Source organism: Marmota flaviventris, chromosome 8, assembly GCF_047511675.1.
Source record: "Marmota flaviventris isolate mMarFla1 chromosome 8, mMarFla1.hap1, whole genome shotgun sequence".
NCBI lineage: Eukaryota > Metazoa > Chordata > Mammalia > Rodentia > Sciuridae > Marmota > Marmota flaviventris.
Genome location: NC_092505.1, coordinates 68,578,550 through 68,605,659, shown reverse-complemented (window position 1 = coordinate 68,605,659; position 27,110 = coordinate 68,578,550). Strand labels below are relative to the sequence as shown.

At 37.4% G+C, this 27,110-nt stretch overlaps 1 protein-coding gene across 1 annotated transcript; it reads left to right on the top strand.

Annotated features, from left to right (window-relative positions):
* Window position 1: 1 nt before the first annotated feature.
* C8H3orf85 (chromosome 8 C3orf85 homolog) lies at window positions 2-26,579 on the top strand. Its single transcript, XM_027943183.3, is given in 4 exon segments — window positions 2-167; window positions 24,741-24,874; window positions 26,474-26,523; window positions 26,525-26,579. Coding segments are annotated over 4 exon segments (405 nt in total).
* The last annotated feature ends 531 nt before the right edge of the window (window positions 26,580-27,110 follow it).

Sequence of the window (27,110 nt, the reverse complement as noted above, 5' to 3'; positions counted from 1 at the left end):
CATGTCCTCGAACGCGACCCGCGCAACCCGAGGGGACAGCGACGCCGAACCGCAGCTGCTCGCCAAGCCCTTGCCCACGCCCACGCCCACGCGTGGATCTGCGGATGGGCAAACACCAGCGCCCCCTGTGGCCGCGGCGCAAAGCTCACCCTGCGCAGTGGATTCAGGTATCTGGCCAGGTTCTTAGTTTCTTGGTGTTGAGTCCTTCGTTTGGAAAATAAGGCATCAGAGTTAGATCCCGTCTCAGGAATTGAGATTTCTATAACCTTCCCAGACTATTGTTCTTCTTGCTGTCCCTTTCAGTCATTCTCTGGTTGGAAATTGTGGGATTAAAATTTGATCAGAAATTACACACACACACACACGAACGTAGAGAATCTGCTTTGTGTTGCAGAGAACTAAAATTTTGTGAGTTCCTGTTGGAGAAACAGGCAGTTTCTCTTTGCTTGTGCAGTCTGCTTGCCCTACTGTGCCTTTTGAGTTTAATCATGCTTCTGCCATTTGGAAGAAAGAAAAGGAAAAAAAGAGATAAACCCGAAAGAAAAGCTGAAGACAATGAGAACAAAATTTGGACTTAGCTGCAATGTGGAGGCTTGCCTGTCCCTCTATGAGAACAGCTGTTCCCATCTGCATGGGTCACTAAATCTTCACCTGTTGGTTGACATTCAGCTATTTGATGCGTTGACTTGGCTCAAGGACTAGACATTCAGTAATGTTCCAGAAGACATAACTGGACAGGTGCAAGGTGGAGAGAGGCTTCTTTCCACCTTGTAGCTGTCCACATTTTTTTTTTAACTCTACTCTGAGTCACCAAAATCCAAGCTGAAATAGAATTTGTCAAAGATGCTAAAGGGAATGTTCCTATTTGGGATGGGAAAATAGTTGACCTAGCCAACCTCTAAAAAGAGGTCAAACTCTGATTTAATGTCTGTAACTATTTGATTGGGAAATTAAAATAGCTTAATAATATTCAGCAAAAATTTTACATGATAGTCTTAAAGTCAGAAAGAAGCATCTATTTTACAGGAACTTGAACTAGATGTGTTTGTGATTTCGGGCATCATACAGGCAAGAAAGCTCTCAGAAAAGAAAAAAAATGTTAAATTTGGAGGAGTCATTCTACTTCAAAAGAGAGAAATTTATCAGCTACTGCATTTATAGGAATCAGGAGAGGAAGAGAGAATTTGAATGGCAACCCAAAGGAACATGATGTTCTACTTTAATTTGAAGACTGGAAGTAAACATAAACATTTCAAGTAATTTTCCTGATTGCATTTTTGTTTTTAACAGTGGCTGCTATGGTGGTGTTTTGATAGCAAAATTCTCTTTACTAAGCAACTTAAGCTATCTTTCCAATTTTTTTCCATGGAACTTCACAAATATGATATTTTATTTTCATTTTATGGGCAAGAAAAGCTTGACAAGCTTCTTCTGGATTTATTTTATAACCCCAATTTCCAGCTGCTATCTCAAAGCAATTTGCTTCTGGGAGGGCACCAGAGCCACCAGCCTGTAATTAGTAGAGGTTGTAATATCTAATTTCTACCAAAGGGAAGGATGTGATTATAACAGAAGCACTCCTTCTAATAATCTGAACAGAGCCTTTCAACCGCATGTGGCCAGCCCCAAAGCACTAGGCAGTACGGGTTGGCCTGGTTGACAGACACAGAGGAGAATCCACTAGATTATGCTAAAAAAGAGGCTGGAGAGTCACTGCACAAATCCACCAAAAGCCTTTTCCCCTTCCCTATTTCAGCTCTGTTCAGCCATTCTCCCATCAAAAAAGACAAACTCACTCCTCTTCAAGATGTGCTTTTGGGATTTCTAGTTTGACTCACCTCCCTCAAGATTCATTTCAACATTATTTCATGACAAAAATACTACATTGGTGACAGGGAGGGAAAATTAAAATGAGAAGGCCCTTTGATCATCATATGATTGATCCTAATTCTAAGGAGAGTCATTTTGGATTAAGAGACTCTTCAGTTCTTCCTAACTAAACATTTCAGATTTGCAACACACACATTCTAGTCATAAATAATGGCTTAAACTTTTCAAACTACGCTTTCCCTTTTATTGACATAAGTATGAACCAACATTTCATTACTCTTAATGAATATTTAAATTGAGATAAAGTTTATAAATATAAAAATTTAGTGTTTGAATTTACCAACTATCTGCACTGGTATGCCATATACCTAGCACTACAATTAGTTATCTTAGCATATTGTAATAAACACAGAAAGTGAATGCTATTAAATTGTTGATGTTTGAAAGAGACCAATGATGCTCAATTGAGAAGAGTAAAATGTCTCTGAAAGCAACATATGACCTTCCTGCTCATTTAATTGCATTCAGGCAAGACTGAGTCTGGGTAATATGTTTTCCTCTCTTCTAATTTACTCCATGTAGCACATTGGTGAGGTTTTCATTACACCCAGGTATGCGGCAGAGTGATAAGTACCTCTGGAGACTTGGAAAATATGAGGCATAGAGCTTTCCAAAAGAATGCCAAAAGTACTAAGTGATTTTGAAAATATGGTTGCCTTCCAGTCAAATAATCCAACAGTCATTCCCAACTGTTTTCTCTCCTTCACAAAGGAAAACTTGCTGAAAACTTATATTCCTGGACTTTTGTAGTAAGGGATGGCTACTGGGCTATCATAAATGAAATAGAAGCAAAAGTCATTTACTAAGTGGCTTGTAGGAAGGCCTTTGCTCTCCTGATAAAGGCACACACAGGGCTGGCTCCGTCTCCCTTCTTTCTATCTTGAAAACAAGCACAATACCTGGATCTTTGGTTGTCATTTGCATCCATGAGGGAAAAGTCAAGAGACTCTATGAAAGCATCCCAAACCATTCTGAATTACTAACCCAAAGTTCCAGGTTTTTCGTAATGAAACAATATTTAAAATTCATCCTATTTAAGTCATTAGAATTGTATTTTCCTATACCTACAGCCCAAACTATTTCTGAGAGAGGCAAACCTTCATTCCCCCAAAAAACATACTTTCTTTCCGTCAATTCTGACATGAGCAGAGGAGTATTTATTATGGAGTGTGATGTTTGGGTATTCTTTTTCCCATACTGGTGAATGTGTGGTGGCAGAGAGGAAGGAAGATATTGTAGACAGGAGCAGCCATCCGAACAAGAAGGTAGAGAACGATACAAAACATAGTTGCACAAAGTGTAACAACTAGAATCATTAGACTGAATTACAGGAGAGCCTGAGACCAGGTTGGCCAGGAAAGAATAAGAGTGTTAGAAAAGGGATTTGTGCCTCAGGGTGAATTTCCTGTGTAGTGTGATACATAATTTACAGTCATTATTGGCTCATTCAGTGAATCAGTTATTTATTTGAAGAAAGTCCACTGTGTCCACAAGAATTTAAAAACAGAAACACCTTGTTCTTACTTTCAATGCCGTTACAGTTTAATAGAAGCAAATCATATCAGGATTCAGTGTAGAAAAAAAAAAAAAAAAAAACATTGTAGGTATGTAAGGTGCAAAGAAATAAAATACAGGGAAGCACAAAACCTCTGGGAGGGAATAAGTGCCCAAATGAGGGACCCACCACTGGACAGTTGAACTCAGACTCCCATCAGGAAGCAGCAGAATAGAAGGCAGCAGTCTGTTGATACCACTGCTGTAGCTTCTTCACTTCCTGGGGAGGAAGCTTCTCGGTGATGGACTGCGAAAGTTGGCCATTGCCTTTCAACACTCATTTCTGTGTCCTGCATGTGGGCAGCAAAGCATCAAAAAAGAAAGAGAAGGAGAGAGAACGATAGCACTGAAGTAAAGGAAAAGGGGGAGATGCATCCAATGTCTTCTCACAGAAGTTGGTACAACCATAATTGATAGGATTTAGATGCTACTAAGGCATCCAAATGCAGTTTCTAGCTTTTCAATCTCTCTAATCAGATCAGAGAGAAAGTGCAAGGAGACTAAGGGAGGCAATATGCAATTTCTGCCACACTGATGGGCTTTTTTAAGACATCAATTAGTGCATTACAGTGTTATAGGTCCTTTGAGAGAAGTCGGGCTTCAAGCAGAGAGGTGCTTTAAAGTTGTAATGAAATTGGAACCATGCCTTGAAAGATGAATTTACACTAGTTAGGTAAATAGAATTGGGATTGCCATTTTAGATAGAGGGCTCAGTTGAAAACAAGGAAAAACATGAGTCTGTCTGGGAATTTAGTAAGTAGCTAAATCATGTCTGGAGCATGGGGTACAGAGTAGGGTAGGAACAGAGGGGTGCAAGTTTAGAGAGGTCTAGAAAGGAAGTGGAAGTCAGATCATGGGGCAGGGGAGTCTGACTATCAGTCAAGCAAGCATTCTGAAATGGGATTATTACAATTTGGTTCTGGAATTTCCCCCCCCAAATATCATGCATTAAAGTCTTGGCTCCCAGAGTAGCAATATTCAGGGGTGGGGCTCTTGGGAAGTGATTAGATCACAAGAGCTCTGACCTCATACATGGATTAATCCATGGATAGCTGAATGGACTATTGGGAAGCCATAGAAAGTGTAGGTAGGTGGGACATGGTGGGAGGAATTAAGTTGCTGCGGGGGGGAGGGGGGGGGAGTAGGTGCCTTGGAAGTGTATTTCTTGTTCCTGGACCCTCCCCTGCTTTCTTCCTGGCTATCATGAGCTGAGCAACTTTCCTCCACCACACCCTTCCGACATGATGTTCTGCCTCACTCACTTCAGGCCCAAAGCTGACCATTGCCTGAAGTACCCGAAACCATGAGCCAAAATAAATCTTTCTTCCTTTAAATTGTTTTGCTCAGGTGTTGGTAACAGCAACAAAAAGCTGACTAACAGAGGGATCAGCAGACAGCAGTAATTATATGGGCAGAATACAAATTTAGGTGGCTTGATACAGTTATTTTGGGGTCTGAGGAAAGCAGAAAAGAAAAAGGGGCTAAGGTGACTCTATGCTCTTAAGCTTTAAATCGTGGCATTGTAGGTGAGAATATTGGGCAAGTCACACACACAAAAAAAAATTATCAAACTGAGAATTAGAAGAGCATGAGTTCATTTTTGGCGTGGCAGGATTTAGCATTAAACAGCACAACCAAGTAGTAGAAAATTGTCAATACAGTTAAAATAAATATATAGATTTTCTGTCTTCCATGGAAGTAGCTAACAATAGGCTGTCATTTTTCAATGAAATATAATTTTGAGCTATGGAAAGTGTTAGTAAAGTTATTGAGCCTTATATGCCTCTGAAATAAAAAGCTAAGAAGCTCACGGAAATCGAAGAATCCTGTTGAAGATACCAGGAGATAGATAGAAACAGAGGTAAATAGATGGAGAAATGCAAACTTTGTGGATATAAGTTAGTATTTTTCAAAATTGGCCAAAAATATGTAAAGAAAAATTTCTTCACAGAACCCCCAGTTAGATACTGATGTCCAATCCTGAACTGAGATGGTATGTCTTGACTTCCAAGAATTATGCTCCATCTTCCGTCTGAAAAGACAATACAGGGATTTTGATAATTATATTTCCCAGGATTTGTCCATGGGAAATGAAGGGAAAATAATGTGTCCAAATCTCAATCAAATTTACTTCATCTTTTCAGCATAACCCTTTTAAGAACCATTGCAAATAGCCAACTGTGAAGCATTATTAGAATGCAAATTGATAAAACAAGACACATTGAACTTTGGGGCACTACGTAATAAAAGTTGCTTTAAAAGTTCAAAGGTAGGAAAAAACCCTCACGCATGTAAGCAAGATCCTCATGTTGACCTTTGAGCTCAGCACTTAGGGACACGGAATGAATCACTGGTAATTCCAAGGGGAAAGATAAGCACATTTTTCCTGCTGTGGCAAAAAGAAATATCTCTTTAAATTTCTTTCCTAACTCTAAATTGCAGAACTTTTAAATGAATCAAATTGTCCTGTATGTTCTTCAAAGGATACTTTTCTGTCTGGGAAAATTATTTACCCATAATTACATTATCTTAACCTCATATCATACCACAACAACATCCAGAAAAATACCTGGTTTAATGTAGATATTCAAATAAACTATTGTTTTAATAAAATTGCTCACTGGTTGTTTCTTACTATTGTCACATCACTCCCATGTCCAATTGCCAGAACTCTGTCACTGGAGATAAGCTCAAAGCCTGTTCTAACAAAAGAACTGCAGAGCAGGCTTGGTGTTTGTGTGTAACCAAAGCTACATAACACTTTTTGGGAATAGCTTTTTGTTTGATGTATTATATTGTTGAGTTTTAATTACCTCTGTGCCACCATAATTATCATATGACAATAAAGTAAAAAAAAAAAAAAAAAAAACAATATATAAAGGAAAGGAGCCTGTGACCTGATGTCAGGGACCCTCTACCTTCTTTGGCCCAACACTCTATCTTTTTATTTGTAGACTTAAATTTCTTCAATGAGGCATGAAGCCTTTCATTTCACTGTGGAGAAAAATGATAGATTGTGACAGAGAATTGCTGAGCGTGGACTGAATGTGGCAGTAAGTAGTTTTTGAAGTTCCGAGTCAGAAGCTGATGTTACCCTGCTCTTCTGACTCAAAGGCTTGGCTGGACTTTCCTAGCTTGATGGGGTCCTGGGCCCTGTGGAGAAGGGGACATATATAATAATAATAATAATAATAATAATAATAATAATAATAATAAATCTCTTTGAATTCCAGAGGTAATATTATTGTAAGATTATCAATTATACTCCTAATATTATCCATTTCCCATTGGCAGAATTTCCCCTAGAAAGGTGTATGCCATGATATTCCAAGTTCAAGGTACTTGGATAGCTTTATTAAATTTTGCCCCACATTATTTTACCACCTTAGGAATTCAAAACTTTCTTCATGACAGAGAGATGCATGATAGCATAACATACAGCTGATCATATGATTACCCCTCTTTTCTCTTTCTCATTTTCCTGGCGCACAAACATATCCCAACTTCCATGAGGGACTTATCTTTGTGCCCGTATCTCATTCAGAACGCACAATATCTTTAATTATCTTAGACTGAGTCCCAGTGTTGCTTGTTCTTTCTGGGTTTATAATTTCTTTTCGTTTTTCTCATTCTCCCTTGCAGAACTTCCCCTCCTCACTTGTCTACCCAAAGCTCACCTTTTATAGCACTATAAATTTTCATCTTAAGTGACCAAAAGGATCATTAATCCTGAGCAGAAAATCTGATGGTAACTGTGGAAAATATGATACCCCTCTTATATAGAGGGCACTGGGGCATTAAAAGGGCCTGGGGCTTTGTAAGCATTATACCTCTATTAAAAGTTAAAGCTCTATAAAAAATCCCTTCTAGGAATTCTCTGTATGGGGATAATAATAATTTCAAGAGCTTTGGACTATGCACCAAGTTTGATTGGGTAGTCTGAAGGATAATATTCTCAGGCTTACATGAGAAATATACTACAACTGATAATAAACAAAAGTGACTGTAATAATCCATTTAATTCTTATTATATAACAGAACAACTAAATAATCTATTTTGGGGGGCTTATGAGAAATTTGTGAATTATGAGTAATCTCCTAAAAATGAAACCAACACTTGCCAAGTTTCCCAACTCAATATTTCCCATTTGTACCTGCCCTCACATATCATTTTTCCATGAAAAATAATCTATCAACTTATTGGTTAATCTCAGTGGGAATGGGAACTAAATTGTACATTAACCTCAATGTGTTTTTGAAAGTGGCAGGAATACAAATAATTTCACAAATTTGGAATTTCTATGAAAGAAACTGAATCCGGGTAGATGGAGAGGGAAGACTGTGGGAAAGGCTTCTTGTCTTTCTTAAATCTCTATTCCATCCAAGAGAGAAAGGCAATCTCACAAAGTAAAAACAGCCATCAGTAAATAGACCCTCACTATGGCTCTTCCTTCCCTCTAATATTCTCTGTCAAACTTCCCAATATTCCTAATTGTTATGGAAAACAAGAATCAAGAGTAAGGAGAAACAGAAATACCTGCAATTTAATGCTTTTTCTATTCTATGTTCTGAACCAAAATGTCCCCTCAAAATTCAAATGTAGAATCCCAACCTTCAATAATTCAGAATGTGTCTGGTATTTGGAAAAAGTGCCTTTGATCAGGGGAATTATTTTACAGTGAAATGGTTAGGGTGAGCCCTAATTCAATATCACTGGTGTCCTTATAAAGAGAGAAGATTAGGTCACAGTCACCAGAGACACACAGGTACACAAAGAAGCAGCCACGTGCAGACTCAGCATGAGAATGGCCAAAATGGAGCTAAAAAGAGAGGCCTCAGAGGAAACCAAAGTACACCTCAGTCTTGAACTTTGAGCCCACAGAACTGTGAGAAATAAATTTCAATTATGCAAAAACTCAGTCTGTGGCATTTGGTTATGGCAGCCCTAGCAAACTAACACAACTACCCTACACCAATCAGCGGGAAGTAATTGCTGCCATTCACAGCCAGCTACCATGCATCTTTCATTTTCTCCTTTTAACTGCTTCAACCTTCCCATCCAGAACTCGGAAAGAATACTCCCCACTTCTGCTTCTTATCATGGCATTCAGTTTTCATGGCCCTCTCCTGTGTCTCCCTGCTCTATCTTAAGTCTCCCATCTTTCTCTCAAGGATCCGGAAATTTCAAGCAATACTTTAAACCATTTAACACTAAGCCTTTCCCTGGAGAATCCCACTGTTGTTTTTACATGCACAAGGCTGAAACAGACACTCTTAGATTTTGAGTTTGAGAAAGCGACACTGATGAAGGCTCAACTACAGGTTACAGCAGAAGAAGATCATAAAATGACAAGAGCCTTTATTTCAAACCAATATGACATTATCAAGTTTATCTTCTGAGATTACCAGAGCCATAGGAACAGATTGCCTTCCCATGGAACTAATACTAACGCCCACAGAGCTACCTGTGGAGAAAAATCTGGTCCCATTCACTTCTACAGTGAATCTCCTGAAATGCTTTCTTTGCTTTTAGTTTTGCCAAGCATGGAAGACTTAGCAAATGACAGACTGCATCTTGACAGTGAGCCAATTGGGCAGGGCCCCTTGATAGTTCTGTGCTCTGTAAACTAACTAGCACATTGCTGATGCTCAATAAATGTCGCATATTGTCAACTATCAATTATTCAGTGTATAATGAGGATAATGCCTTGGCAAAAGCTGCCTCAAAGCTTAATCAAGAAGCTGTGCGATTCCGGTGCCACATCAGAAAACAGATTGGCATTTTTACTTAAACTGCTAAACAGTATACATTTGTATTAATGACACATCTTTAAATTAGTACAATTTGTTTATAGTGACAATCAATAGAAGTCACTAAAATTATCGAACATCAATAACACCAAGAACGTTTAACGTACACAGGTAGACTATTCACAAATGCCACTGAGGCAGTCCCAAACGATGCCTGATTGATGTATTGACCTTTACCTGTGCTTTCCTGTCCTGGAATTTTTATGAGAAACTCCAATTCACCTCAATGGGAAACTTCCTTGAAATTATTTTCTCCTACACTAGAAACCATTTTATTATCTCTTCGTGACCCTATTTCTTGAAACAATGCACATGAAATGTGTTCAGAATAAATGGATTTTGAAAAGTATCTTAAACATAGGAAGTGCCCAATAAGTAGTTGCTGAATGAATGAATAGCAACTGCAGAATAAGACCACAAATTCCTCGTTGCATTTTTATGCTCCTCTGTGTTGTATGTACAAATTAGCAAATGGATGAGAGTGAGGGAGAATAAGGAGACCCTGGATAATATGGGTGACTTACTTCTTAAGATGACAATCAGTCCCCATATAATAGGAAACCCCTTCCTCCTGAAATCAGGTTGGACCAGTTCCATCTTTCAAAAACCCTGAGCTACCTACATCTGCTAAAAAGGAAGTCTATTATAAAATTCTTAAACTACATTTCCAAATTACATTAAACCTATGACATCTTAAGCTATAGCAAATTGCTAAACCTAAAGCAACCATGCTAAAAATGAATACACGTTTGGCCAGTTTGTTGGAATTAGTCTTGCTCCTACAGTTAATGCTTGGTGGATGTATGCTTCTGCATGCTGGTGACAGCCGCAACGAAGTCTCCATTAACCGTGGTAAGAGGGAAAATAGTGGCCTTGAGTGGAGGGATAAGAGAGACTATGCCTGATGTTTGTCCAAACAAGTCTTTGTTCTTCGTTTTACTTAAAAATTGACCTAAAAAGAAACAACAGCAAAAAAGAACCCAAAATCTCTGTCTCCCACTTTCCAAGACAAAACCATATTCTACAAGGTAAATCAAAATTTCTGCATTATGCCAATTGGGTTGGAATCTGACATCTTGTGCCTCTCTAAAGAGCTACTGTCTGCATGTAGCTTGAAACTTTAGAGAAACCCTTATTTCTTCTTAGCAAGTGGTTGCTGTGTCATTCTCTGCCTAAAAAATCAGCTGGTAAGTCCAGGAGGAATGGGATATTCCTTCAGTTGTAGGATACTCAGAATAAAAATCAGAGCAAACCTGTACTTGCAGTCAAATTGGTTTTAAAATGACCACTTTACCAGTGCTACAGTAAAATGTTCTCATGGAGTAGCTTTTTGAGAATGTCACATAATTACATAAGAAGAAGTGCTATCACCAGCTCATTTCCAAGAGATTGAATGCAGTTGAAAGTTCAGTGCAACGTTTAATAAGGACTAATAGTTCTCCTCCCACAAGGCACTGGCTGACCCTCCACCTCTTACAGATGCTGACGCCGTTGTGTCATGTCAGTCTGTACCATGCCCTCCATCACTTGTTATCAGACTTTTATAAATGAGTGCTTCATTCTCCAAAGCTTTGCAGCTTGTTGATTCTGCTTGTATTAGTGACATGTCTTTAAGCAGAAAAAAAAATTGTCTTATTCCTTGTGAATAAACTTTTCTTTCCTTTATTTTTCTTCTCTAAAAAAAATCTTTTAACATTATTGGATGTGATTTCACATATTTTTCTTCTAACATTTATATTTCATTGATATGGAAGAGACTATGAGGGCTTATCAAGGTCTATCATAGCATATTAATGATTTTTAAGTACAAAGCATCAGAGATGTAAACAGTTCCCATTGATGAGCTTCATTAATTCGTCCACTTGATCTTTCTGCTTTTCAAAGATAGATGTTCCAATTTTATTTCAAAGAGCATTTCTATTTCTTTATAATCAAGGTTGCCAATTTTCATGGATTCCAAACTTTTTCTTTCACAGATAATAAAAAGAGGCAATCTCTGGGGAAAATTGTTTAAAGTCCAAACCGCAATATAAAAACAAACCTACTACCTTATACTCATTTTCTATAGCCAGCTGGATAAGGCTATGAAATGACAGACCAGTGAGTCATTTTAATGCAGTTTAGTTTAATTTGAACCAGTTGATTCAATCATGTTCTATAATGCTTATATATGACAGCCATTGTACTAGGCACTGAAGACAAACAAACAGGAGTAAGATGCAATACCAGCCCTCAGGAAGCTTGCAATCTACTCAATAATATTGAAATTTACATATGTCACTATGATGCCGAGAAATGTGGCCTAATTACTACAGGATGCAGATATGAGAAAGAACAATCCAGTCTGACTAGGGGTCAAGGAAGGCTTCATTCATCAGGAAGGACATTTTCTGGCCTAAAAAGGATCATATATTATATCTATACCTCCCCTACAAAGCCAAGTTGCTCAGGCCACATTCAACTGTGGGCCTCTTTTGAGGTGACATTCACCTAATTGATCTAATTGCATGGCTTATGCCCCTATGCATAAGTAGCCCTTCTACTTCTGTTGCAAAGTTTCACCCTATAATTTCTGAACACTCCTTAGATGAGTTAGGAAATCTCTGACCTAATTTTATTCATCTATGAAACAATACTAATATCTTCTGTATAGAATGGCTGTGAGGAGTAAATGAGTTTAAATGATAATGTGTTTAAATGATAATGTGTTTAAAATTCATAGAATAGCTATTATCATTTTCTGTTTACATTATATATCCCATCCATTTTGCAAAAGAAGTAAGATAAAAGATATGGAAGCAACCCTGCCCCATTGGTCCTCCAGAAAATGTTCATTTGAAGTCCACAAGTTGAAGAATGATGGAAGTAGAGGAAAGAAAAAAAATTATCTTTTGGTTTTATGGCCTTAAAGGTTTTTATTTATTTATTTTTTAATTTCCCCATGATTTTTCTGTGATTCTTCTAGTACATCACATAACTAAAATTTTCACATTTCTACAAAGTAAAACACAAAGAGGGCTTACAGAATTGTGGCAATGGCAGTTATGCCTCCAGAATTTTGTACAAATGAACACATGGGATAGGCTTTCTGTATTTTGCTGGGCTTGTTTTCATTGTCTTTCTTCCCAAGCCTTTCATCTATCCGAAAATGCAGGCAGAAATCCCAGCTGGGTAGAGCTAGGTTTCCACACACCCTTTCTAATTAAAAGGTAGGCATCAAAAAAGTTATTCACTAAAACTTTATTATATCTTTATAGCTACTCATTACAGATTGCATAATCTTAATTCCATGGATAATGGATGTACAATTTGCCTATGATCACTTATTAAGAGTAAACTTTATTAGATGATAAACTTATTTGGTTAACTGCTCATCATGCCACTGAGACAGCTATTATTTGAAAAATGGAAGTAGTGTTCTAGTTTTATTTATTATATGCATTTGTTGGAAACAAACAAATTTGACAGTGCAGTTAAATGTTCCTTGTTTTAAGTAAACTTTTTATTTTGAGATATGTAGATTTGCACACATTTGTAAAAACTAATACAGAGCCAGGCACAGTGGTGCATGGCTGTAATCCCAGCAGCTAGGGAGGCTGAGGCAGGAGAATTGCAAGTTCAAAGCCAGCCAGTAAGGCACTAAGCAACTCAATGAGACCCTGTCTCTGTCTCTAAATAAAATACAAAATAGGCCTGGGATATAGCTCAGTGGTTAAATGACCCTGGGCTCAATTGCCAGTTTAAAACAAAACAAAACAAAAACCCCTAATGCATTGAGATTCTATGTGTCTTTTATGAACCTTCCACATTGACTGCATTTTGCAAAACTAGAGCACTGTATCACAACCAGGATATCAATTATATCAACATTGATATAATTTATTGGTCTTACTCAGTTTACTTCAGCTCCACATGTACTCATTTGTGTATGTACATGTGTGTGTATGATGTGTGCATTTAGTTCTATGTAACTTCACCACGTTTTTGTTCATATATGCACCACCACAGTCCACATGCAGAACAGTTCCCCCACCACAAGGATCTCTCATAATTCCATTTTATTAACTATACCCATCTACCTTCTCCCCTCATCCCTATTCCCTGGCAACTGCTAATCCAGTCTTCATTTCCATAGTTGTGTTGTTTTCAAGAAGATTATACAAATGGAACCACAGGTGTATATAACTATTTAGGTTTGCTTTTTCACTCATGTAATTCCCTTGTGATTTATCCAAGTTGTCCTATTCATAAATAATAGTTCTTATTTTTATTGTTGATAGTAATTTATGATATACCACAAATTTATCATTTAGTGTTGAATGACATCTTCAGTTTTTGTTTGTTACTAATAAAGTTGTTGTGCATATAAATTTTCATTTCCCTGAGATAAAGCCCAGTGGGTCAATTGTTGGGCTGGAAAGTGATTACATATTCCAATTTTTAAGAAATTGCTGAACTATTTTCCAAAGTGTCTGTACTACTTTCAGTATCCACCAGCAATGTATGAGTGATCTGGTTTTTCCATCTTTAAAAAAAATATATGTGGGTGATAACATTAGTAAATAAGTAAATGACACATATAAGAGTAATCTATAAAAAGTCAGTTCAAAAAGTCCAAAGTGTAAAAAGGTGGAGGTATATAAAACAGCCAGCTCAAGAAAAGGTCTTTCTCTGACTTGTTTCAGTTTTCAGGGCCTCCAGGTACAGAGCAAATGCTTTATGCTTTTAGAAAATACTCAATATGCCTCAAACCTTCATCTGGGTTAAATTAAAATAAAAAATCTTTTCTTTCCAAAACAGGATCATGGCCTATAAAATGCTCCAAGTAGTCCTGTGTTCCACATTGCTTATAGGTAAGAAGTCCATTTCCTTTTCATTTATTGTATCTTTTACAACTTTTGGGTTGATACTTGTCTTAACTTTTAAAAGAAATAAACATGTTTTATTCGTGGACACATTCTAAAGCATTGAGGGGATCAAACAATTGTGTTATGCTGTGGCTTTGAAGAGGTTAATGTCAATGGTGAAAGTAAGATCATTTAATTCCTAATTATGTATTAACATATTAACACGTTACTCTTGCTAACAAGTCAATTTAATTGCTGCCTCCAAAGAAGTGCTCTGGTGTCCCTGAACAAAGAAAAATTTAAAATATCTTTTAGAAACAGTGATACAGAATACCATTATAAGGAGACCTCAAAGTACTTTGGGAGCATGAATTCATTAACCTTCTCTGAGCTACAGCACAGAGAAGTGGCGTTTTAGAGGCAGATCAAGGAAGGCACCAGAGACCAGCTGATTTGCTGCCAAATTGACCTGGTAATTCTGTGGTTGGTATTAGAGTTGAACTGAGCAGTCATTTGTTTTCTTTGTAACAGACTGAAAATACTTACAAAGGCATAAATTAACTTTCAGTTAAACCTATACAATTTATAAATATTTCTGATAAAGATGCTTAAATCAGAATAAATTTCTGCTTCTATGATAAGCTTGAGACCTATGCAAAAAATTATTTCTTGCTTGATGCACGCCTCAGACAGATAGCAACAGCCGTGTGTGTGTGTATGTGTGTGTGTGTGTTTGTGTGTGTGTGTGTTTGTGTGTGTGTGTGATTAGTCTTAATTCCTAAGCACAGAAATAATTTTATTAAAGAATTGTAATCATCAACATTGCACTTTGCATTTGGGTCAGGTTTAAATATTGCACATGATTTAGAAAATTTTAATTAAGTTATAACTAAGCAGTTAAACCAAGGCATATGCAATGATAGATCCAGACCACATTTCTAGATGAGAAAAGTGAGGGTGGCTCAGTTTTAGCGAGTGTTTGAGAGCACACTGGAAGTTAGTCATGGGCTGGTTGTAACTATTGGTGTGATGCTTTACCTTGACCACCCCACCCATGCAGCAGCAGTTAGAGGGATCAATGGCAGAACCCTGCAAGCTGACACATTACTCTGGGCCACATTCCCCTAAGAAAGTTGCAGGGTCAGAAGTATCTGACAAAAGAAAACATTTCTGCCAAATCCCTTAGGAAACCTAAAATACTTTATTTTTTTATATTTTAATTTGTTGTTTTATCTAAAAGTAGAGTATATTTTGACATATTATACATACATGGAGTATAACTTACTCTAATTAGGATCCCGTTCTTATGGGTGTACATGATGTGGAATTTCACTGGTCCTGTATTCATATATGAACATGGGAAAGTTATATGCAACTCATTCTACCGTCTTTCCTATTCCTTCCCTTCCTTCCCTTCACTTCCCTTTGTCTAACCCAATGAACTTTTATTCCCCCTCACCCTTATTGTGTGTTAGCATCCACATATCAGAGAGAGCATCTGGCCTTTGGTTTGGGGGGATTGGCTTGTTTTACTTAGCGTGACACTCTACAGTTCCACCCATTTAACAGCAAATGCCGTAATTTCTCATATACCCTTTTCAGAAACAAGTATACATGAACTTCCAGACAACTAGTTTGACTGACTTCACTTTAAAAAAATACATATTTAAGTTGTGTAGTTGGAGTTCGTAAAAATATAAGTTGGGAATAGAAAGAAAGCACAGAGAAATATTTACTTTGCTGGGTTAGCCCTTCAGAGCTTAGGGCAGATGCCTGTGCCACTTGCAGGCTGAGGAGTCTGATAGTCTTTATAGGCAGACTCATTTCAAACACCCCAACTAGTTCGTCGGACATTTTCTAAATCAAATAGCTCTAGAGTAGGGACTAATTACTTGAATCAACTTTCTTTGTTGGGCTCCCTTTTTCTTTCAAGAATGGACCCTGCTCTCTGAACTTCCCTAGAGCCCTTCTGCTCATCACAAGAAAATAACCAGAAAAGGAATTTGTTTACTTTTAATATTTAAAAAATGGGTTTTTTCAAGGCAGGTGTGGTGGCACATGCTTATAATTCCAGCAACTTTGGAGGATAAGGCAGGAAGATCACATGTTCCAGACCAGCATTGGTAATTTATTGAGACACCCATCTTAAATTTTTTTTTAAAAAAAGGGGGGCTAAGGAGGTAGCTCAGTGGTAAGCATCCCTGTGTTCAATTCTCAGCACCACCATAAATAAGTAAATAAATAAATAAAGTTCTCTCCAGGTCAGATTAGCTGCCTAATGAATTCCTTTTCTCTAGAACTTGATTTAAGGTCAGCAGGGAGAAGGTCTCATTATGCACTTTCCTGAGGGAATGCTGAAACTGAAAATGATGACAGGCCTTACTCAAGTGATTAAATTTATAAACAAGGCTCCCAAATTATCTTATTGATCTTTTTCACAAATAATAACTTAGATACATTGGAACCGATTCCCTGGTCACAGAAGAAGTTCGAGTGTCATAATTTAATAGAAAATATAAATTAATACACCACCATTGAACATTTAGGTTAACAACTGCCTTCTATAGTAAAATTGGAAAATGTTAATTGTACTACTGTAAGTTCCTTTTATGTATCTGGGGCTTTACATGTTAGTTCAGTCCTCAGGATCATTCTGAAAACAAGTGAGATGCATCCCATTTTACCAAGAAAAAACTGAGGGCTTAGAAAAGTGACATGACCAAGCTACATAAGTAACCAGTAGTGGATGCTGTGTACATATCTAAATTTTCACATCTAGAACTTATGAGAGCAAACCATCCTTTCTACCACACAATCTGTTCCTCCTGGTACTGCAATGCCAGAGATGCAAAAGGTATCAGAGCTCAGGCAAGATCTCCTCCTGAAAAAGCAGTAGAGTCAGTATAAAGCCTTGGTTCCACAAAAAAAGAGCAATAGTTAGGGAGCTGAGTGACGTTATCTGACAAAATGTAGCAGCACCAGCACCTAACCAACAACTTTCAATGACAGCTGCGAGGTGTACTAAACTCAGCACTTTGCATCTGTAGGGCATTTATTAAAATCAAGCATAAAGAGGAAATAGGGAAAATATATTTGAAAAATATTTCACTAAGTAAACCAATCTTTGAACATTATTAAGAATTAAATTAATGTTTTTGGTTATTTCTAATTTGCTTTTATTTTATTTTTTTAAGATTGCTTTCATTCCTACTCTGCTAAAATAAAAAAATAGATTTCTTTCCCTCAGCAACCATATTCTCCTGACTTGATTTGGCAGTTGGAGTTGACCCTATATGAAGCAGTTTGGGGGTCCATGGCCACACTATTGACCTGCAATCCCATCTACCCATAAAGTGTGGGTTCATCTTCTGGTTGTAGACAGAAATAAATAAATAAACAAACTGTCTTTGGTCTGTTTTTCCCTCAGAGTTCTAGCTCTTGTTTTGCACTACCTACTTGGTAACTAATGCCAATTTATCTTGCAGGATTTTTTATTCAGTTTTGCTTTTTGACAAGGGCTCTTAAGCTCACATTTTCTTCCCCATGACACTTTCAACACCTCAGTCCCTCCTCTTGCCTTCTCCTCAGCCAGAAGAGTAACTCCTTTTAGCCATCCCTTCAGCCCTCCAATTCCTTGGAGAGTCTGTATTCCCTCATATAATTTTAGTTTATTTTATAAGATTTTGTTCTTAATTTTATCTACTCAGTTGGACTTAAGATCAATGTTAGTGAGAATAAACTGGGAAATAATTGGATCAGAGAAAAATGTCATTGTTCATGACTAGATTCATCGAGTGCTCCAGATGTTGTAGAAATACTGTCTATTTTCCTAACCCACGTGGTGTCATTTATCACGGCCGTGGAGAGGAGGATCCCATCTACACACACAGGCATGGGCCCAGAAGCTGTCACTGTTCCATCATATATAATGCTGCCTTCCGTGTGTCACGAAGTTCCCAGAGTACAGGATTAAAAACTAACAAAAATCCTGCTAGGTCCCAAAGCCTATTCAGGGAAGTTGCATGGCGATGTGTGAGCGCCGATGTCATTGCATGGGCTTTGAGAACGACTTAAAACAGATTTAAGTTACCCTAAAGTGATTCTCATTTATGTTACATTTCAAAATTCTCAACACATCAGTAATTCTAAGGTCAACGAAGCAAAAATGTCTGGGTTGGAAGTTAAGTCACCAAATTACCCTATTAACAGACACTTGAATAGACTGGGACAGAGAAGCTAAGCTGGTCCTGCAACTGGGCTCCCTTCTGTTTCTTGGGTCACCTTCAGTCCACTCTCTTCGTCCTTTTTACTTCCTTTTTCTGCCCTGTTCTTTTTCAGGTGGTTTTTAACCTTTTGTAATCTTCTGTCATTTTTTCCTCCCTTCTATTTTTTATCCTTTCTTTGACTTTTTTGATTTTTCTCTTCCATTTCTTATTTTCTTTGTCTTCCTTTTCTCCTTCACATTTCTCTTATAACCCAAACTGTTTCTCTCCCATTCTTTCTCTATCTCACCAGTTTTTATCTGCATTAAAATAACAAGAGAGAACCTATTGTACTAAATACAATTATCCTTTCTTCCAACACAAACTTCTGATTCAGTGACCAATTTTATGAATGAGAAATAAAAATAGATAAGCTGTTTCATTATTTTTTAAAAAATGGTTGACACAGAGAATATTTATATCTAAGAAAATATTAAACTAAACATGAATCTTTTAATCTCTTACACTATCATAAAATGTCTCCTACAGTTACGGGACATTTTTTAAAATTTTACATTCCAAGACGTTTGTATATCCTTTTCTCCTCATCCTCTTTTATGCTTAATTGCTAGGGACCATATATATTTTATTTCAGTTCTTAATTTAGGTATGTACATAATTTCCTAGGCATGTATTTCAATTTTTTCTTTAAAGACAAACATACGAAAAGCAGGGGCTGAGACTGTCCATTTGAAATAGCAAAAAGAATTATTCCTTAAACACTTTTACTGAAGGCTCTGTGTTTTACTTCTGGTATCCTGTACCTTAGTATTTTTTAACTTGATGAGAACTATGGGGCTTATCCTCCATCTCCACTACAAGGTATCAGCACCACAAATATCAGTATCACCCAGAGCCCAGTGGAAGTAGCAAGAGGCAGACCTATCCTGTAGGTCTGGCAGATGCTATATGTCTTCTGCCCCTACTAAATCCATCTCATTTATTTCAAAGATATATAGGTATCAAAGGTTACATGGGAGAAGGAATTCACAGTCATGGCTGTCCAGGGATGACAAGTTCCCACTGGCTAAAGTACTCTGGTCTGAGCTCATTTTTTTTTTTAATTTCCCTGTTTCTTAGTGAATCTCTGAGACAACCAATTTTTTAATTCTCTAAGCCACCCCTCATTCCAGTAGATAACACTCCTCTTCATTTTCCTGGTTCTTAACAAACTGAGAAATAAACCAAAGCTGATTGTACAAGGCAATCTATTTCCTTCCTACTGAGAAAAGCTAGTTTGGAAGACGTAGCTTAGTCAAAGTGCATAAAGGGCTGGATGATTTGAATCCAAATTTGGCAAACTTAATATCCAATTGTTGATTGCAGAAACAGAAGAGAAAGTGTCCTCTGAGGGCAGCTCACTCAAGAGGAAAAAGCAAGAGCTGAATTAGACATACCAAGTTATGCTTCTCAGATTTATCAGTTGAATGAGGCACTGCTCTTTCCAGGGTCAGGGTATGCAAAGGAGTGAAAAGGAACCCGAGATTTACTTTAAGAGTAATGCCTGTGTGTGAAAGAAAACAGAATTTACTATCAGAGCCTGTAATTCTGTGCATGAAGTTTCACATTGGGCTTTCTGATCTTTTTAGTGCAGAGGCTCCTACTGCAAGTATCATTTTCATCATAAGTATATAGAATATTCGGTCATTTCTTTACCATTAAGTTTAAAGACTTTTGCAGCCCTCCTGGGTGATGCTAGTATGCTAGTGAGAGGTGTCTTCCCATTTATAAAGGTGCCCTTTCCAGTATTCACGGGTTCTTCATCAGCTTGGGATGGGCACTCAGCCCTTTGTTCATAATGTGAATATGTTTTCCTTTGTTTTGCTTTCATTATTGGCAAGGTCTAGTGCCCACTTAGCTTATTCTATATGCTGGTATGTAACTAACATGATAACATGCAGAGAAGAGAGTTTCTGGTTAATCACCTATTTGTCATAAATACATTCCAGTTCAAAGCAATTAATCAAGAAGAGATCTTAGAGAGAAGGCAATTCTGCCTCTTTTGACAACAGAAAGACAGGTGCAGAAATAAGAAGTGGCTCAGTGAACTAGCTAAGCACTAGCAGGGCCAGGAAAAGACTTGGATCTTCTTGGCTTACCTGGGGAATTGTGACTCTGAATAGCTCCGTACTCTGATGTGACTGCATTATTTCTATGGTACAGAATTTTCCACTGAAGATATTTGTGAAATATTTAGAAAGAACATTGACAAATCCTATTAAAATGAACTGATGCAAGAGGAAGAGAAAGAGGTTGTGCAGGGAGTTGGAAAGAAAAAGAGAAAGATATTTTTCATGGCTCATGATCATAAACTTTATAAAAGGCATTAACCTAGCTGATAGTGACTACATTTAAAAAAATACCTAGTTAAAAACCAACAAAGCAATAAAACTCAGGTTTGAGTTTTCAAGCCCTAGAAGTATTATATAGATTCACAAACTCAAAACCCTGGCTTTGTTCTCACTAACTTTCAAGGGTGATTAGGCAAAATGAAAAAGGGTGGAGAAATTTCTCAAGCAGAGAGGATAATAGCATGCCCTTCTATCTGACTTGCATTTTATTTCCAATCCTGCCACTGACTTACTATGTGACCTTGAGTGAGTCATTTCATCCCTGCGTGTCGATTTTCTCATTTGTAATGTAGGATAATAAATACTACTTTCTGTCTCTCTCCTGGGTGATGTTATTATCACCATCAATTAATATTTATTGGATGCCTGTTGGACCTATAATGCTGAAGTAGGAGTTTTACCTTTGAGAGAGATAGAGAGAAGATTATATCAGTGAAATATTTTCCATGAGTAAAAGATAGAAGATTTACGAAAGACAGAATTATTAGAGCTTAAAACAATCACGGCACGATTTTAAAGCATCTTTCTTTGCCAAGATTTACATACTAGTACTTTTTTTCATAGTGATTGTACCATACACCAGAATAATTGTGGTGGAATATAGGTTTTACTTTGGGGTGATTCCAAATAACACTATGGTAAGCCATTACTATAGCTTCTTTTTCTACCTGGAAATTATATTGTAAGCCTCATTTATTCACAAATATTTATTACTTATTGACAGTACTGAATTGACTTCACATAGCTACTCTCTTTGTTTGGAAACAGGATCATACATAGATATTGTAACACTGTGACTAACACCCCCTCACACTTTTTTAACAAAAAGAATAAAAAGAATTCTGAAAAGTTGCCTATTAGCATCTCTCAGGTAAAACAGAAACTTCCAGTGCTGGTTTGCTCATACTAGGCAAATAAATGGAAATTCCCTTGAATTTTCATCAAATCAATCCTGTCTTCCCGTCTCTTCTGTCAATTAATCATCTCTCATTGAGAGTCATTGGAAGAGTCTCCAACCTTGTGTCCCCCACTCTGCTCTCTTCCCATCTGTCCTCCACATCACTGGCAAAAGGATCTTTCAGAGTGAATCTGAGTGGATGAACACAATGTGGTACAGACATACAACACATTATTCAGCCTTAAAAAGGAATGAAATGCTGCCTCTCTCATAACATGGATGAACCTTAAGGACATTATGCTAAGTGAACCAATATTGTATGAGTCCACTGATTTGAGGTACCTAGAATAGACATTCACAGAAACAGAAAGGAGAATTGTGGTTACCCAGCACTGCGAAGGGAGTGCAAGGTTACTGTTTAAAGAGTACAGAGTTTTTGTTTGGAATGATGAAATGGTTCTGGAGGTGGACAGTGGTGATGGATATACAATATTGTAAATGTACTTAATACTACTGAATTAGACATTCAACAAAAGTTAAGTGATAATTCTTATGTTACATACGTTTTAGATAATATTATCACAATAAAAGTGTTTTCAAACTCTTGGATCTGGCCCTATCATCTTCTTGTTCAGAAATAATCATTAAATATTTGCAGAATAACGTGCAAGCTCCTTAGTATGACAGTAAAAACCCTTCTGGCTGGAGCTTCAATTTTCCAACACTCTCACTAGGTCGGTCCCAAAGCCCAACATTTTAAACACATTGGCAAAGTGAGATCCCTGAACCCGATCTCGAGTGATTCTTCTGCGCCTTGGGTTTCCAGTCCTTTTTAGCCTGGAACACACTCTGCTTCCACTCCCTTCCCCCTGGACATCGAGACTGTGTATATCCACTGACGCCCAACTCAAAATCAATTTCTGCATGAGCCTCCGTGTCAATATCAGAATTAATCACCTCCACTATGAGGATCTAATTGTCCATGAACTTTGACTGTAATGTGAGCTCCTTGATGACATCAGCAATTTATTGCCTATCTTTCCATGCAGTAGTGATTGGTAAGGATTATTTTTTGTTTGTATTCCCATGCAATGATTATCAGAGTGAGGAGTAAGAAAATTGAGGGACTTAGAGCACAAAATGTGCATAACCCCTGAGTTTCTTTTAGGATTTTGTACCCCTAAGGGCCTCACTTGCCTCACTCTAGATCCAACCCTGATGATTAGCAATTTACCTTGGCATTAGTAAACGCTTAAAATGCATTGTAACTATGATGTACTACTGCATAACTATTCTCCTCAATTCTTAACACCTTAAAATGATGAACATTTATGATTTCAGTTTCAAGGTCAAGTATTTAGGAGTGGCTTATTTCTGTGGTTCTGGCTCAGGGTTTGTTTGTTTTGTTTTGTTTTATGATGTTACAGTGAAGATGTCCATGGGGGCTACAGTCATCTGACTGGAGCAAAAGCATCAGGTTCCACTGTGGCTCACTTACATAATTGTGGGTGGAAAGCTTTATTTCTTTTGTCCTGTGAGCCTATCTCTCTCAGGGCTGCTTGAGTCTCTTCAGAACATAACATCTGATTTAGAGCTGATGAACCAAGTCAGGGAAAGATGGAAGCTATAACGTTTCCTTATGTCCTAGCCCCCAAAATCATACTCCTTCATTTCTGCAATGTCCTATGGTGACACAGGGCAGCCCCGTTACATGAAAGAAAGGCTGCACAAGGATAGGAGGCAATGATCTTTGGGAGTCACCCTAGAGGATGGCTTCTGCAGACATGCTGGTTGATAGCAGGGCAGTATTACTTATGGCATCTGTCACTAATATAGTTTGAAGTTAAATGTTCACATTAAAAACTTTTCTATCTAGCACCTATCACCATTATTTCCAGATATTGATCTTAAAGATTACCAATTCTTTTGCTCACATCATTCCTCCAGCTTATAATAAATAATGTGGCCTCTTCTCCCATCCAACTAAATCTAATATTCCCTTCAAGAAAAAGGTTCAGCAACTTCCTTGACCATGAAAACACCTGCCCGTGCCAAAACACCTGCTTGATGCTCAATAATGCCATCCCTGATCTTCCTATGCAATCAAATCATGTGTTGTTTTATTCTGTTTTGTATCTTTGACCTTTGATTCCAACTAAACTTTCTGCCTTACAAATGGGAGATTTATATAGTTCATATAATGCTTGTCTGTATGGAGAATTGGTCGACAAAACCTGTTAATTATAAGGCTGTAGGATACCTAATGTAATATTACTTATAATTATATTTTGCAATGAATGATTCTATATCACAAATAAGAAACAGATTATATTGTTGCCATATATAGGTAAGAAGCAATTATGAGAACATTATTGACTCAAATTACGATTTTGAACAGTATTTTGTGTTACTTAGGAATGAAAATACAATATACACAGTTAAAATTTCAGGGTCCTAAGAAAGTCTGGGTTTCAAAAATTATCATTCCTCCCACAGTAATTCTAGAGTAGGAAGAAGATACAAAATAATAAACTTGTTTGATTTAATGAGGGCTCTATGAATATTAAAAATTTAAACCACAGAGTCAGGTTTGGAAACAGTCTATTTCAAATTGAAGGACACAATCTATATTAGAAGGCCAGAGAAGCAAGAATAAGATTTGTTGGCTGGCTTGTTTCAACCTGATAGCCTATGTTCTTTAATTTATCCAGTCCTCATAGCAATTTGGGGTGTGTTATTATCATTACACCCCTTTACACATGAGAACACTGAACCTCAGAGTAATCAAGCAACTTTCAAAAATTAAGGGTGTCAGAAGGAGCAGATAAAGATTGAACTTTAATCCAGGCCTGTAGGCTCCCATGCATGTAAAGAAATTCTGAAATCCTTCTTCATCCACCACACTATGCTGGCTTCTGCACTGAACTACATGCAGGTTGGAGTTGTGACATTGTAATAGTGACAAAGGGCCAAGGAGTAACCATCTCCTTCAGGACTTCATTTTTCCAGAGTTTCTTTCTGAGGCATCCAGACTTCCAAAGACCACAGTTGTGTCTCTTTAAGAGGAAACATCAAAATGTAAACTATTGCCCTAAAAGATGTGATGCTCTTGGACTCTGAATTGCAGGAGCATTGGGAGCGCCATTTTTGTTGGAGGACCCAGCAAACCAGTTCCTACGTCTCAAAAGACATGTATACTTGCAAGATTACTGGGACCCAGATTACAGTTCCAATGGGTGGGGAATCACACTGGCTCATCAGGTACTTCTCTTTGAAACAAATCATCCTTCCCCATTTATCTTTTAAAATTGGCAGTGCATCAGCTGATGGTAGCATACTGCTAGCCTGGGCTCAGTTTTTTCTCTCTAACTGTTCTGGGCTATATGCTCTTTCCTTTCCCTAAAGTGGCTCATACTTAATACATGCCATCTCTTGCTTAAAAAACAAGCTCAAGTGTGCTCTCCTCTTTGAAGTCTTCCCATTCTTTTCAAGGAATTAATTGTCCCTCTCTTTTGTGAATAGCTCTCGAAATTTTGGAATTATTTCTTTCATGATGCAACTTCCCTATCTAGATTATAAAGATAATGTCTATGTCTTATCAATGAGGGTAATTATCCTTTGGATCTAGTAAAATGACTGTTATGCAATCAAGGCTTAATAAATGATTGCATGTTTGGCTAGATGGATAAATGGATAGTGGGTCCATTGTCATTTACTCTCAGCTGTAGAATGGGTAATTTTCCCCTGTGATAATTCTCCAGGTCTTTTATGTTTTTCCTTCATTTGTTTGGCTTTTGTACATTTTCCTATTCATTTGCATTCCCACTCCAAGAGAAATAAAGAAGAAACTTGCATTAGCCAGTTTTATCTCATGTGTACTTTTCTGATGGAAGAAAACATGGAAACTCTGAGCCAAATGAAATTGCTAAATTATCTGAGGATTTTAATTGCTCGCAATTTCTCTATTACAACTTAACAATTTTAAGGGGGAAAGTCTATACAACAAATCATTTCATTAATTCTCATTCACTTATTTATTCTTTCTTTCCATGTGTATCAGACTCTCACCATCACCAGGCATGAGGGTTGTATAAGGTTATAAAACGTTGAATGTTCTTGTTTTCATGTAGCCTCAGTCCTATACTTACTCGCATGGCTGGGTCTTAACTGCTCTACCAGGATGATCTTGTTTCTGCTTAGCATTTGCTGATGAAAACCACCAGCTTGAATATCACATCTAGTTTTATGCCTGTTTTCCTCCAACAGGCATCATTTAGAAGTATTGAAACAAGACATTTGTTTATTTGGCAAATTAAATAATTACAGAGGCTGGCAGACTGTGTCTTCTTTATGGAATGTTGAAATTTTCAAGCACACTCCTGCCTGTGATTGTGGAACAGTTCTGTAATCAACAGACAGATTCTGTAACGTAACAAGACTCCCATATCGGTCCATACTGTAGCCCCACAAGTGCTACAACACAATTGAGCATAAAACAAATAGATAGCAGTGCAGTGATGCATACTGCAATCCAAGCAACTCAGGAGGTTGAGGCAGAAGGATCACAAATTCCTAGCCAGTCTGGGCAACTAGCCAAACCTTGTCTTAAAATAAAAAGGACGGGGATGTAGCTCAGTGGCAGAGGGCTTGTGAGTATGCATGAGGCCCTGGGTTCTAGCCCAAGCAACATAAAAAAGCCACAAACAGATCACTGAAAGTATGAAAATTACACGCTAGTGGATATAATTCTTCCATCATATTTCTCCCCTTTTAGGAAAATCTGCATGATAATCAGAATCACCAAAGCAGTATGTATTTTCCATACTCATAGATCATGACTTGTGTTTACCTCTGTTGCAGGCTCATGAAACATGGACTTTCTTGAAACAAACTGCACAGCATTATTTGGACACAAACCTTCACCTCTAACATGTCTACTGCCCAGCAAAGGAGTTTCACTGGGTAAAGCTGGAGAACAAAGATGGTGGGAGTCTGCATGATCATGTGCCAAAACCCTAGGCTTTGGAGACCTGAAGACAAATCTGTGCCATTTACTAGGTTATTTGTTGTGTCTATCCCATAGAGTTGCTGAAAGGAGAATTATGAAATCCCATGTAGAGACCTAGAATTAAAGGTTCTTAATAAATTGTTGCACTTGAAATAAGAACTAAAATGAAAGCTGTAAAAACATTTACTAAAAAGTGAGCTTTTGTAGAAAAGAAAAGCAAAAGCGAAATAAAATAGTGTCATTAAAACTCTCTGGCTTTCTGTTACCTCTTCTTTAAGAGAGTGGGTTCGTTTTTTAATTCATCTCAAATGGAGCTACTACCTTCCCCTTTTCTTCAATATTTATCACTTTCTAAAACTAGTGGAAGACCATGCTTTTGAAAATTCTTCATTCAAAACATACTGCTGAGAATGGTGAAAGTATAATATTAAAATGTAGTATTAGAAATATAATGAACCAATGTGGTGTTTTGGGGGCTATAGTACAAAC